At 37.4% G+C, this 15,270-nt stretch overlaps 1 protein-coding gene across 10 annotated transcripts in view; it reads right to left on the bottom strand.

The window, feature by feature from the left end:
• The window catches only part of BIRC6 (baculoviral IAP repeat containing 6), a 189,764-nt gene that overhangs the window by 81,912 nt on the left and 92,582 nt on the right, over window positions 1–15,270 (bottom strand). For 9 of the 10 annotated variants that reach the window (XM_082307527.1, XM_082307526.1, XM_082307525.1 and 6 more), the window contains 9 exons: window positions 14,339–14,901; window positions 11,130–11,305; window positions 10,466–10,562; window positions 10,090–10,284; window positions 7,990–8,190; window positions 7,204–7,483; window positions 5,322–5,578; window positions 4,011–4,119; window positions 3,269–3,490 (listed from right to left, as the gene is read on the bottom strand). In XM_082307527.1, the coding sequence (XP_082163653.1) occupies window positions 3,269–3,490; window positions 4,011–4,119; window positions 5,322–5,578; window positions 7,204–7,483; window positions 7,990–8,190; window positions 10,090–10,284; window positions 10,466–10,562; window positions 11,130–11,305; window positions 14,339–14,901 (2,100 nt within the window). The remainder of the gene's footprint in view (window positions 1–3,268; window positions 3,491–4,010; window positions 4,120–5,321; window positions 5,579–7,203; window positions 7,484–7,989; window positions 8,191–10,089; window positions 10,285–10,465; window positions 10,563–11,129; window positions 11,306–14,338; window positions 14,902–15,270) is intronic. The other variant, XM_082307528.1, reaches the window with a different exon arrangement.

Genomic DNA, 15,270 nt, shown 5'->3' on the forward strand with positions numbered 1-15,270 from the left:
GTAGAAGCTGTTGTAAAACACACTGAGCTGAGCTTGAAAGCCTTGTTTGGATCACAGTATCAGCAGGACATTCATTACCCAAAAGGCGTTCCTCAACCTTATGTTTAAATTTCTTTCATCAAACTGTATTTAAGATAGAAATAAGCTGACTTTTCTGGCATGCTGCACATGAAAGACAGGATTTCAGTCTTTTGACAGTTGTCACATAATTTATGCATTTTTGAGCCAACTGCGACCTCTTCATGCTTTCAACTCTCCAAGCTGCAGCTACTAGGATCGCGCGCTCTCTCCCCCCCGCCCATCCCCCCACTCCTCATTTACATGAAGCTCCCTTAATCCTTTAAGAGAGCTTAAGACCTGAAAGTATTTTAACATGTTTCCAAAATTTTTTCAGATTTGTTTTATTAGAGTTATACCTAAAGATGTTGCAAAAAAATGAAAGCAGAAACAATCTTGTTGGTTGAATGATGTTACCCTCACTATCCTTAGTCAACCTGAACTTAGGACACAAGTTATTAATAACACAACTATTCCTCAGAGATACTAAATCCCAGCTACCTTTGAACTCACTTCCATCCAAATACTCTCTGCTTGAATGCTAATCCAAGGCACATGAATGCAAAAGCAAATTTAGCTCCTATTATTCAGCTTAAATTTCAGAACTGGTATTTGTACAATAGTGAAATCATCATTTCTTCACAGAGACTTGTTCAGAGTAGGTGAAGTATTTTAAAAAAAACCCCACAGTTTTCTGAACTGCATTCACAGTACCATTACACCATACATAAGTCACATTATCTTAACCTTTACATACAGAGGTGAACGCACACTTTCGTGTCGCTTCAATGTTAGGTTTTTAAATAAGTTTGGATGTATTGTCATATATCACATTCCCATTTGAAGACAAGGATTGTTCTTCTCTCTTCTGGATGGAAGTGTTATTCTGTGTTTAGTCTAAGGAACTCTAAGAGTCTAGAACAGAATGTGGGTCTAACCAAAAGTTAGCTTTATCACCCATCTAGTGAATGGCTGACAAAAAAACCCTTTCCAAGATAAAACATTAAAAAGTCATCTCAGTGACCAAATAATCCATACCTTTGGGAAGACAGTCACAATTTCCCAAGGTCCACATATAATAAAGGTACACTTAAACTCTTCTACAACTATATATTCACACAATCCTTCCGCCAAAGTTTTCTGGGTAAGTTCATGCTCTATGAAAAGTAAGATTCTTTTCCAACTAGATATTAAAAAATAGCTAAGGAATAAATAAGTATCCATTGGCCAAAGCAGCAATACTGAAATGGAAAATGGGGATGATGGGAAAATATATCCAAAGAGAAAAGTGAAATATTACATGAAGGAGAAATGAGGAGTTATAGCTAGAATCAATGAAAATATTTCAAAAGTTAAAATATCAAAGAGGATGAAGAATACATACGAGAAGTTATTTTTATTAGAAGAATTATCTACCCTTACAAATCTGACAACAATCCTTCTATATTTATTAAAAATATATTTTATAATTTGCTCCAGATGCTGGCTGATATGAATTACAGTTTTGTTTGGCAGGACACAGAGGAACAGGGCTATATTGCAACATGCATACTCAAACTAGGTACAATAGTTTTACCAGTATTCCTTCATTTCAACCTGTGATGAAAACAACATACTCTCCTCCAAAAGACAGGAAACCCACTTTCATATTAGTATAAATCTAAATGGGCTATCCATTTTAGGAAGTCTATTTTTATTAGAGTTCTTCCTTTTGGGATGTTAAAATTGTTAAAATCCATACTGAAAACGTATTTCTCTTAAAATGTATTCCTAAAAGGACTAATTGACCTGCAATTTAAAAACCTTAACTTGGTTTCCAAAATGAACAAGCTCATTTTGAATTAACAATTATTTATATGACAGTATCACTGAAGTGTCTTTGGAAAAGGTCTAGCTTGTAGTCATGTATCTAAAGACCATCATGTTGCACATATAGAAGAGATCCACATGTTTGTACCGATAACAGTAACTTGTACATTTGCCCGTGTTTGAATGTTTGACTGTGCCTAAAAACAGGAAGGTAGCAGAAAAATACGAATGTTTCCTAAGGGCAACAAAAAAAAAAAAATTATGTGCTATCAAAGTTCCTTTCATTAACTGGAATTTTATTCAATGGTACAAATGAAAGATGCTTTTGATGTGGATAGTCTTTTTAGCAAGGCCTGCTGCAACAGGACAAGGGGTAATGGTTTTAAACTAAAGGAGGGTAGATTCAGACTAGATATAAGGAAGAAATTTTTTACAACAAGGGTGGTGAAACACTGGAACGGGTTGCCCAGAGAGGTGGCAGATGTCCCATCCTTGGAAACATTCAAGGCCAGGCTGGATGGGGCTCTGAGGAACCTGATCTAGTTGTAGATGTCCCTGCCCATTGCAGGGGGGTTGGACTAGGTGACCTTTACAGGTCCCTTCCATCCCAAAGCATTCCATGATTTACTAGATACAGGAATTTAACAGCTATATTTCTCTAATACACATGAAACATTCTATGTGGCTTCTCTTTTTTGTTTCGGCTAAACAGAAGAGATGGTTAAGCAATATAAATTAGGAATGTTAGCTTATATATTTTTCAATCTGGAGTCACTAAAAGTATACATTTGGTGTTTAGGGTGAACTTTTCTTTAGAATCAAGCAACATCCATTGAATTCATAGTTCAAGATTCACTCAAGATTTTATGCTTTGTTTCTTTCAAATCAGACTATGGCTGGAACAAAAGTTGCAACTCCAAAAAAACCCAATCCCCCCCTCCCTTAGCTATCAGTTATAGATACTGGATACCATGAATAATAAAATAGTGCTTATATAACAGGATACTAACGAAGATCATGATTTATATGTACTGTGGAAATTACTGCAAACACTCAATTTCAACACAAACAGCCCAGAGGTATCCATTCAATAACCCGCAAACAGAACCATGCAACAGTTTACCTTTCACCTATGTGCAAGTATATACATGGATTTGCTGTTTTGTTTTGGATTTTTGTTTTTAAACACAATTATACCTGGAATATGTGAAGTGCAATTTTGTGTTTAGAACTACAAAACTACCCGTTTAGATATCTTTAAGTATTCACTCTGTCAATTAAGCTTCAGGGATGACAATTTCCACTACTATTTCACAATGAGTGCACTTCAAGTCGTATCATTTCAGTGAATAAAATAATTCAGCTATAAAAAGTATGTGGTGCAGAACTTCGCTTTACTTACTCAAAGAGCTCTCTGTCCAGCAACGCTGGTAAATCATATTCAACAAGCAATTCATAACTATGCCACAAAATTGCTGCCACGCAATGCAAATGAGAAGGAGATGGCATCAAAAGACCATACTCTCTTGTTGAGCTATTTGGACAAACGTAGCTGACCCGGCCACTTTTTTTCATAGCTGCAACTCTTGCAGAATCGCTGACCCATTTCAGCAATGCTTGAATTCTGGAAGGCAAGATGATGTAGTACATTATAAAGGGTCAAAGAAACACTCAAAACCAAATTAGCTTGCTGTCTTTTAGTAGTCTGAATTACACGTTTATCTATTACTTTGAAGCAAGGTTCAAGAGTGAGCTCAAACTCTGTTTTCTAAAGACTTAGATCACTAACAGGGGAAAAATTAATTAAAACCACTTCTCATCTTGGAGACCCAAATGTAAGCTTTCTTTCTACAGAGAAAGAAAACATGGCAGGCATCTGAGTTCTGAGTATTTGAGAGAAAAGCCAGCTGAACACTAGAAGTTTTATCACATTTATAAGAGCAAAAAAAAGAGGGACAGCATTCTCTGCAAAGGATGCAAGGAGCTAGGAGGGAAAGCTGGAAAGCTTCTTTAGATTTCTGTACTTTCAGGCTATCTCATAACAATCAGATTTTTAAAAGTCTGGTTTTGTGCAGTAACATCAAGCCACTATTTAGCAGATTATTTTTGTATACATTTCTACATAAAAATCCAAATAACTTTACCTATCTTTTGTTCCAGGGTCTTGAGTTGTTCCAAGCTGATAAAGAATGTCTATTGTGGAGTCAGAAGAGAGACCATTTAATCTTCCAAACAGTAAAGGGCTATTCAGATCTTGCCGCATTCAAAAAAAAAAAAAAAGGGGGGGAAGGGGAGGGGAAATAATAGAAGTACTTACATATGTATTTTTTTAAAAGTACTAATGAAATTGTTACAGAAGTGCAATATTAACATTGAATTGAGTTTTGCCATTAACATAAGGATACAATTCTTATACACACCACTATCTCAAAACCATGCATTTTGTATGGTCAATGCAATGCTCAGCCTTACTATAAAAGGAAAAATCATTGCAACATTCATCAGATACAGGACTTAAAGGTTTAACTAGTACAATTTTCTTCAGCATATTCCAAAAAGACATGACTAATTCCAAGAGAGCTGTCAAACCTCATGCTTCACAGAAGCAAATATTTATTTCAATATGGAAGGGTATTTAACTCCAATTTCCATCAATGCGACTAAGGCCGAGGATTTCCTCAGACTATTTCCTATTCATCTTCTCACTGTGTTCATTTCCTGCCCTGTACAAAACTACTCTCTTGTCTAACAGCATTCCAGCAAAAGACTAGACTGAAACATTAACTCATGGCAAAATACGTCATGGAAGCCATTTTGAAAACAGTGTTTTCTGTTAGTATCAGCAACTTCAAAACAGCAAATATATGAATTCAGTTTTCTTCCATTTAAAGTCACAAAACAACAAAATGAAGTGGTATGGAATCATAAATACAAAAACCCCAGTGCATTAACAGAAGAGCTATTGCAAAATTTCACTGTGCGACATAGATTAGTTGTTCGAGTATCTTGATTAGGTACCTCCATCTGTAAATATTTTCAATGGTTAGTGCTATTCAGAATTTATACTGCCCTATAGACTATTACTGCCCAAATATTGCTGTATTTGTTTTCCTTAACACTACTCATGGATGCTTTTTATTTTGAAACCATCCAGACATAGTATCTAGAGTAAGACGTGCTTACAATATATTGCATGTCCTACTCTCATGTCTTCAAAACATTCACCTAATTATCTATTCTACACAAAAAGCAAAACAACCCTGGTTGCACTGCTTTACTGTTGTAGAACTACCCACGTACAAAAATTGTGATACTTAGAAGCATAACAAAGCACAACAGCAAATTCTGGCAACCCAAATTCAGAATCAGAAAGTAATATGCAAATATACTCTATTTGTATATTTATACAAGCGATGTTTTTAAGCAACAACTGAAAAGAAAAACATTGCACTCACCTGCAGGATCACTCCCTGATGCTGAGCAGTTTCTTAGGAGAATGTCAATCAATTTTAGGCCTATTCTGGTGGACTGAAGCCCAATTTTTACAAGCACAGCTTCAATGTTTGGAGAATGCATACCACAGTAAGGTGACATTAGTAAAGCAGCACATGTCTGCAACAGATTAGCAGTGGGTGCTGCAGCACTAGCCATCATTCCTTCTAAATCACTTATGTGAGTGAGGCAGTGGTGTAATAATCTTAACCATCCAATACTGAAAAGGAAAACATGAAAATGAGCTAATGTATCATTTTCTTATTATTTTTCATCTATAACATAACTACCTGTATTAGATTCTAGGACAAGTACTGCAGAAAACTGCTGTGACATGACCAGACATCATCTGAGAAAAGCAAATTAAAATGACTGAATTTAAGAACACAATGTAATATACTTTAGTAATGCTGTTGTAATCACTGGTTTAACGTTGTAAAAAAGGCAGGGTTTGTGGATTGGAAGAGTTAAGAGCCTACAAGTTTTATTACTAAAGTTTCTCAAGATTTCATGATTCACATACATATTTCTTGAACAGGGCCAGCCTACTCGAAGGAAGGTGGAGGGGACGGTGTTTATACAGGGGAAAGGTAGGGGGAAGGGTGTGTTATTTTTGGGGGTTTTTTTGTGTGTTTTTTTTTTTGCGGGGGGGGGGGGGGGGGCTGGGGGGTGTGTGTGTTGTTTTTTGGTTTTTCTTTTTACATTAAAAAGAGCTGGCCAAAACATAAATGTGAAACATGAAACAGCACACTGCCTCACTTAGGCATCATTGGATTTATTCATATTTAAGATCAAGATTCTGCAATAGCGGTTGGCATTAAAACTATACACCTGCACAGCTTCCCTGACTTCACAAACTTTTAGGGTCATATACATCTACAATAAATTGCAGTGAACCTTAGTGAACCTGATTTAAAAAGCACACAGAAAAAGTGTAGAAATTAAAAATGTGTTAGCCACTGCATTTCCCCCATGTCTCTCTTATTCTTTAATGATATAGTTCAGTATTCCTTTTAACAATAAATCTTGAAAAGTAAACCTATTGTAATTGAATCAATTTGGAAACACTAGCTAAACTGTATAAATAAAGTTTTATTTATTTCAGAACCAGGAAATGCCAAAAATTCACCCATTAAATTAAATTCCAAGTTGGAAAGCTTTAACCCTTATTTTTTTTTTTTTTTAAATCCTTATGGGTTTATCTATTTTTATTTTGAAAAAAGAATGCAAAACTTGAGATGCCACCTAGCCAAATAAAAGCTTTTGAAAACAAATCTTGCTGATATGCCAGAATCACAACAACATTCAGTTCCCCTTTCACAAATGTTTGCGAACAGCAATATTAGATACGACTTGCACAAAACATCCCACTGTCCTATTTCTATTCCTGCTCCAATAATGACGTAACCCTGTTGACTTCAGTAGGGATAAGAAATACGTTGCTACTTCAGGGTTTTTTGACAACTGCCTACCCATTAAAAACACGGAATGCAACTCTTACTGCTTTCCTATCCCTTCTATTCTTTCACCATTGCAGAGATGAAACACACCCTTTTACATACACAGATTAAGCATGCTACCAAAAAAAGTGAGAAGTACTGCTTATATTCGCCTTCTGGGAAAAAAAAAAAAAAAAAAAAAAGGCAAGTTTTCTAAGATATTTGAAACAGATTCTGCAAATGTTAAAATTCAACTACAAAAACAGGTACTCATATATACATTTTGCTACTGAAAGATCTGACTTGGAGCAGAAAACATCATTAAAAAAAAAAAAAACCAACAAAAAAACAAAAACCCCATGAACTGGCATGAACATGCCTCTGGCCATTAATACTAGAAGCTTACCTTGTTTTAGAGACCTGATCCTCAGAGGGAAGGAATGGATTATTGACGGTTGCAGAGGAGGTGTTTCCGAAGGCCGTGAGGCCTAACAGTTTGATCTGCGAGAGGCCTAGTGTACTGGCATCCCGAGGACGATGGAGACGGAGGCAGACAGCTGAGGCAACTTCAGCTTTTACCAGCTGGATTTTTATATACGTGAGACCACTTGTGATAACAGGAGTTGACAAAGGTAACATATTGACACCATCTGCGCTTATTTCAACAGATACTGATGAAGGGCAAGCTACAGAGTAAGATAAGAAGGTTTAATACTATTTAAAAATCTGTACTAGTTTGAATTTTAAGTGTTAAACATGTATCCCTGTTAAAGATACAAAACAAGATGACTGAAATTATCTTAGGCAAACACTACTACAGAACTGCAGCTGGAGTATTTGACCTGTGCGATGGTGTATGTTAAAATGCATAAGCATTTTTGATACATGGCGTACGCAGTTTATTTCAAAGACTTAAGATGAAGGAAAGTCCTGTCAGTGTAAATGCCACGTTTCCCTAGCAGGGCTATACCAATAAGAGCTGAAGTTAACGGCACAAAACTGAACTAGAAGAAATCAAGCAGAGGCAGGGCCTTCCATTCTCAAGGAAAGCAGAATTAGCAAGCTTTTCGACTCATTTTACAGGTACTCCTCAAACAACCTGCAGCTTTAGTTCCTCTGTACTCTTTGTATCATTTCTAAATCCTACCCTTCAAATTTCCAAACGGGCATCAATATCAGTGAATCTACTTACTCGCCAGAGAGGCCAGGTGAGGCTGGATGTGGATCTCCTTCAGCAGCACGGCCGCGGGAAGGTGAATCGTGAGGTCACACCAAGCTTCCTCGGGTAAAAATATGTACGACCAGGCGGCAGAGCGAGCTCGTCTGTGGGGAGGAGTAGCCTGTAGCAGCACTTCAGCAGGCTGGGCAGTGGGACTGCTCGAGGTGATGGAACCTTCAAAACCAGCACCATTAACATTGATTATTAATGTCTATTAATAAAACCCAGATTAATTTACAATGTGAACTGTGGAAAACACTTTTTTTTTCCCTATCTCACCTGTTTCAGTTTATTGATAACATCTCATGTAATAATGACAACTGCTGAGATATTTTTCTTTTACTCTTAGACTGTTTTACAATAGGCAGTTTACATATCCACGTGCGTATGCACATGCTTGAAAATTTGCTAGGGGACACTCGCTACCAAAATCCCAAACTTTCTAGGAAGAGTTCATTACAAAAACAAACCAACCAAAAATCTGCAGGTGGAATAGTGTGCTTAGAACCTGAACTCAGTTAATTCATAGTTAACATAATGAAGGCTTTAAAGGTTTAAATATTACAATGATAACAAAAACAACTTTATAACCAAAATCTGCAAACCTTCTTCTTTAGAAAGGTTTGTTTCACATGAAAATCTTTTTCTAAAAAAGACACCAGAAGCAAAAAAAAACCTGACCACAGCAGCTGCTTATTTTTCTAATCTTAGCATGAGTTAAGAATGAAGTAGGAAGATCTAGGGTATGTCTTTAGCAAGTAGTATGGCACAACAAGACCAGATTTGTGCTGTCCAAACTACAGGTACATGGGGTGTTTTACTTTAAAGTAGCTCTAGCCTGGCCCCATGACTGAATGCGTAGTAGCAGCTGGAGGTGAATTCCTGGACACATTTTGACAGACTTTCATCCCAAATGAATCAAGTTCATCTCTCAGAGAACACTACCTGATGAGAATCAAGCCTGTAGTAAGTGAGGACAACCAGAAGGTTAATTTCAAAAGCACACTCCTGACAAAGTAAAATATTAAGATAGATGTGCTATAGCAGAACATCAAGAACTGCAGCACTTTGCAAGTTGGGAGATAAGGCATGCAAGAACCCACCACCATATCTGCTTAGGATTTTTACTACTTAAAGTAATCAAGTACCAACATTTGCAGGATTAAATTTACTTTTTAGGAATTTGTGAAGAGCAAGGTAGAATATTTCTAACAGACCCTTATTCTGCCGAATAAATATCTTTTTCTTTTTTTTTTTTTTTAATTATATTATTTTTGACACTCTTAAATTTCAATGACAGGACTGAATGGATTTCTCTCGTCTGACAATTTTTCCAGAAATTTTAAAAATAATCCTTTCTTTCTCCCCTCTCAACAGTGAGACACACTGTATGAATACATTCATGTGCTATGCTAGGCTAGTGGGCAGCAACGGAAAACATTAAGACACTAGTAGTGAAAAGGAGCCTTTTTAAGGTATTAGAGTACATCTACATCTTAAAACACACGCATTTTAGTTAAGTGGCAGCCATTGTATCGATACCAAAACACCATTGCAATTCTAACAAACATTCATGCAGGCAACATCGGAGCAATTAGGTGCAGGTGTGGGAGCAGCAGCAGCAATATCAGCCCTACGCTCCAGCTTCTGCTGCTCTGTTTGACCTAGCTCGGGCTCATTCTGTGTCATCCAACTTTGCTATGCTTCTGTAACAGCCCCATCAAATCTGATGTGCCTTAAGTGAAGTCAGTGAGTCTTAGTGTATCTATGGCAGATGGTGGATTGGAACTGGCTATCTCCTGACCTAGGGGAGGAGGAAGGGCCCACCTTGATGCATAACTACATCAGATACAGGTCACTCCCCTTCCTTCTTTCCCCTGTCCACACAAGGTCTTACTACCTGTGAAGGAGGGGCTAACCTCCTCCCCCAACATCATCTTGAAACACCAGCAACCCCTCTGTTTAGAAGATTTAATAGTATTGAAACATTTGACTCTACCACAATATTTTTTGTTAAGAACTTGATAAAGATTCAAATGACCAGTGAATATTAGAGAAAGAAGTATTACTTACCCAAAGGTGCAAAATTGTGAATTCCTTCTGCGTTATCAGGCTCAGAAGCTAGTACTCTAGCTTTCAAACTGCTGTCTGTTGCTTTGGTGGGACCAGAATCAAGAAATTTCATAATAGTCGAAACCATACTTCTTGCTGTGTTAACAATAGCTCTTGTGCTCGTTACCATGTTGTTACAAATAAGCTGAACACCACCTGTGTATAATGCGGGCGGGGGGGGAAACAATGCTGTTCAGAAGCATGCAATAGATTCTAAGCAAGCAAAGGCCTATTTAGTAAATTTGCTCCTCCAGACACATATCTGTATTCCTTCTTTAAGTGCCAAAAAAATCTACAAGAAACGTTTTACTTGCAGCTGAAGAAAAGACGTTCTTACCCATATCATGGAAAGCCTTCAGTGCCTCACTTGTATCCAACACTCGTAAAATGAACCAGAGCAGTGGCTCAGATAACTGACAAGTGGCAAGAGAACCCTAGAAAAAAAGGTTAAGAAATACATAGTTTCATGCAAAATTAATATGACAGAAATACGCATTAGTCTCCCCTTTCAGTAGGCAAAAATCCCAGAGATGAAATGCCAGTATAGCTGACCTCTCTACCACAAAATAGCAATATCATGCTCCATATGGTTCACTCCTACGTAGGAGAAGTCTTTGTGGTAAGGAAAAGATCAAACTACCAGAAGTAAGCAGCTGAAGGGAAATAAGAATATTGAGCATTTAAAATACCCACTAATATGAACATAATAAATGTGTTTCCCACCTGAACATAATAAAACATTCAATCCATCTTAAAAAGCCTTTAGCCAGGAACATTTAGAGGAATGTCAAAATGTCATTACAGAAACTCTCTCTTCCGCCCCCCTCTATCATGGGCAACGGAGGGAGGCTTCCTAACTTCAGCACCAAAGTGAAGTGAGGTTGGAAAAATGTTAACATGTCTTTCATGTAGCAGTGGTTCAGTTTTCTGAGCTTATTATAGGTTACAGTATCAACTAACCTGTAATTCCCTTGAAGCACAGCAGACCTAAGGGAACTTACCTGTCTTCCCATGTACCCACAGGCCATGTAGGTAAGAATTGGCTGAAGCATCACTTGCACTGTTGTTGCTTTTTTACTAAGCGTTGTCAGGATAGTGAATAACCCATCTCCAACTGATATTGCATCTAAGCCACCATGAAAGTTTTCATGTTTAGTGAGATGTAAGCCACTTGCACCTTAGTGAAAACAGAAACAGTTCAAAGGTCAGAAGCTGAGACCTAACAAACCATTACAGCATGTAAGAGAACTCAAGGATATTTAAATTTCTTTTCAGTTAAATGTTCACATGGATCTTACAAACTACAAATGGGCCAGTTTTCAGGATCATGTAAATTACTATTAGTGTTCCCAGATACATGCTACCTTCTTTACAATATAAATAGGAAGACTTGACCCAGTAAGTCAGGGAATTTAAATCCAATTTTAGATAAGACCATACAAATGACTGTAATTAGTGAAGGAAACAGAATAAGAACTAAAAAGGATTGGAATCACTCCTAGCCAGAAGCAACTAACAAGTATTTAAGACTTTTTTTAGATAATAGCAGAAGTTTACTTCTGCAGCCAAAAAAACCCAAAACCATTTAACATACATATTTCTATCAGAAATACCTGTTCCAGAGTTCTCCTTCTCAGTGTTACAGCTCAGGATTTATTCATGAGGATTTACTGAATATCAATATTCAGCAATATTGATTACACATTGCTGAAATCGAGGATGGAAAGCAAAAGAATAGTCTTCCCAAGGAACAGATTACCTCCATAAATACAGATGTCGTGCAAAGCATACGACATCGATCTGGAAGACCTTTTAAAAGTGGTTTGAGTTGGGGGAAGGGATGGAATAATCCCATTCCATTTAGAGAAACTGGAGTTATACGAACAAACAATAATAAAAAATAACATGTTAAAGTGATCTTTGGAACATGCCTTAGAGAAACATTCTGGCAAGAGAACTGACAGCTGTAGTACTTTAATCACCTTCAAGCTATCAAGAAAGAAAATATTGATAAGCACTGGATGCATGGAGACAGACAGAGAAAGAAAAGTCTTAAGACTCAGTCTCTGCATGGTCTAGAAAAGTTAAATGGAATGAATGATGGAACTGAAGCCAGCTAAGGTGGGTTTGCTGTGAAGACTTTGAGGCAAGGAGAAGGTACGATAGGAGGGGAATACTGTTACTTGTGTGATTTTCATAGTCTGTCAATGACAAAGCATAAAATCCTAATGAAATAAGTAGGTTAAATGGTCATAAAAGAAAATCCAACAAATGTTTTAACTTCATGTGACAAGTGAATTACTCAAGACCATCCTGGTTCCTGACCAACTGGCTCAGCAGGTGCAGTAAATTAACATTATTAGCACAAATTTTGACACCTGAGCCACTACTTATCAGTACACATCTGCAGATGTCATCTTGTTTATCTTTCCTGGGTAGCTACCATGCTGCACTGGCTATTACATGTTTACTACTATATGCCGACAACTGATTCTTGGATCATATATAACCTTGGCTGCAGTCTTGAAGAAATGTTTTGTTCATAGAAATTGTCTGGAGAGAGCTTAATACAGTTCTTCATGAAGGAACTAAAACCACAAATAGCTGTGTTATATCTTCCCAAAATACACATACAAATTAGTTTCAATAACCTATATTAAAAGACCTTGGGAGGAACAATCCACTGCAGGGATCAGCTGGCCCAGTATCCCGACTTCAATGAAAAACATTTTGAAACAATACTGCCTTTCCAAATTGCCTTTTAAAAAATGCAAAACAACTCCTGGACAGAAATTGGTGGTTTAGAAAGACATCAAAGTTGAGGAGAATAATTTTTGAATTTCACCCCAAAGAAACACATAGTGAGCACAAACCATCATTCCCAGAACAAACTGCTTTCAGTGTTCATAGCGTATTTGCAATATGACACCAACTACCCAGAGTAAAGGAGGAGACATTCTGGAATTAATTTCGGGAAGGTTCCAACAGCGCAATCCAGGCTTGTCAAATTCTGCCTGCTGTTTAATTTGTCTACTGGAGGTTCCTACTTTTTCCTCAATTGCTTTTATGCCAAAATGAACCACTAGTCTAACGTTCACGTGCTCTTATCCAAGAAGTATACTGTTTTCTGATAATAGCATTGGTTAACAGTTTCACATCTGCTTCACATCTAGCACAGAAAAGGCCAGAGGTACTTTCTTTGAAACAAGAGAATCACTATAAAGAGAACAAATTTTTACAACTATTATGCCTGAAATGGAGTGCAAGCTCTTTGCCTGTCCTCCTGCAAAATGTTCTTCCAGTTTTGTGCATGCAGTAACGTTCATGGTATTTCAGTCAGTGGTTTAATTTGTGCAAAGAAACTCTATGCTATCATCACAGCTAACAGGCAAGTCTCTGAGAAAATGCACCTTAGGTACATGTCTGACAAACAGCAACTTTGCTGTTCAAAGTATCATCAGCTTCCTCATTTGTTCGCAGCAGGAAGATCCCAGCCACAAATCTATGACTGGAACTTCCAGAACATGATGTTAATGAGATTTATGGTAAAACAGAGGAATAGAAAAGTTTATGTATTCTGTGCAGGGGCCACAATTGTAATTTGTCTTTTTCAGAAATGATAAAAAAAAAAAAAGAAAATAATGCAATACATAGAGAACAATTGAGGTAATGTGTCTATAGTACAAACTGAAGACTAATCCTAACCCATGGATAGAGGCATGCGATGGGCACAGACTGAATTACAGGAAATTCCATTTAAACATAAGAAAAAGGCTTTTCTACTTTTAGAATGATTGAACATTGTAACAGGTTGCCCAGAGTGGCTGTGGAGTTTCCACCCTTGGGGAATCAAAAACCCAACTGGACAAGGTACTGAGCAACCTGCTCTCTGAGGAAAGCTCTGAGCTGACCTTGCTTTGTGCAGGGAGGCTGGACTAGACAATCTCCAGAGGCTCCTGTCAACATTGACCATTCTGAGATTCAGCAAATTCGAATGCCAGACGCATTCCTGTTTGGTTTTAATTACTGTCTCCCGCCTCATGGTAGTTTTTTTTCCACATACCTCTCCCCCCTTTCACTTCTTATCAGTCTCTTTTTTCCTGTCACTTCTGTGACACATCCTTTCACGTATACACCCAATTTATGAGTTTGTAGAAGTTTTAAGTGTTTTACCATGCCAAAAGATCTGTTTTATTTAGAAAATACCTACCAATAATCATTGCCATAGCGCTGCTGTTACACTGGCCAAGTGCAGACAAAATCTGGCTCATAATTTGTTGGTTGGCTAACACCAAGTCTGCCACATATGCAGCTGATCCTTGAGTATTAGGGTTGCTTCCATTGCCATCTTTGCCTCCTGAAACTTTTTCTTCATCAGACACACTGTCTGTAGTACTGCTTGCTACTGGAACACGGGCACTATATTCTCGGTTACTGGAAAGCGGCAGTTGAACTAAAATGTTGACCAGCTTTAACAAATCAAACATAAGTTGATCCCTTGTCATTTCTCCACAAACTGCTTTGGCATCACCAGGACGGATAATATTGGCAAAAAGCCCTCCAAAACATGCTCGAGCACCCACAGAGCTGTCCGAGCCGCTGCGAGACATCACTTTGTCTGAACATGTAATGTAATGATGCACAAGGAAGGTTATAGACTCGATTACTGCAGAAATAGTGCTGACTGATACAACTTCAAAATTCTGTTCCAGGGTAAATTCCAAGAGTTTCACTTGTGCATCCAAGGGTCCCTGGCCTGTCTGGAAAGCACCTCTGAAAGAAAAAGGAAAAAAAAAAAAAAAAAAAAGAAAAAAAAAGGAAAAGAAAAGAAAAGAAAAAGATATTTCATTGTTCAATACTAAGAAGGTAAACAGGATTGGTTGTTCAGGGTTTTTTTTGCTTGATTTTTAAGAATCCAAAAGCACACCAGACTTTCAATAAATAAAAATCCAGCCATTTTCAGAAACATATGTTGAAGCACAATCTGATCTTTCACATGATTCAAGCATTCATAACTTTTTAATATACTGGTCATTACACAGCCTGTAGAACCTGCTCATGCTAGCACTTTCCTGATACCACTAAGGATTAAAGTTTCCTTTGAAAAAGTCGATGATCCATCTTTTTTTTTTTATCATTCAG

The sequence above is a fragment of the Platalea leucorodia genome (assembly GCF_965183815.1).
Source record: "Platalea leucorodia genome assembly, chromosome: 3".
Taxonomy (NCBI): Eukaryota; Metazoa; Chordata; class Aves; order Pelecaniformes; family Threskiornithidae; genus Platalea; species Platalea leucorodia.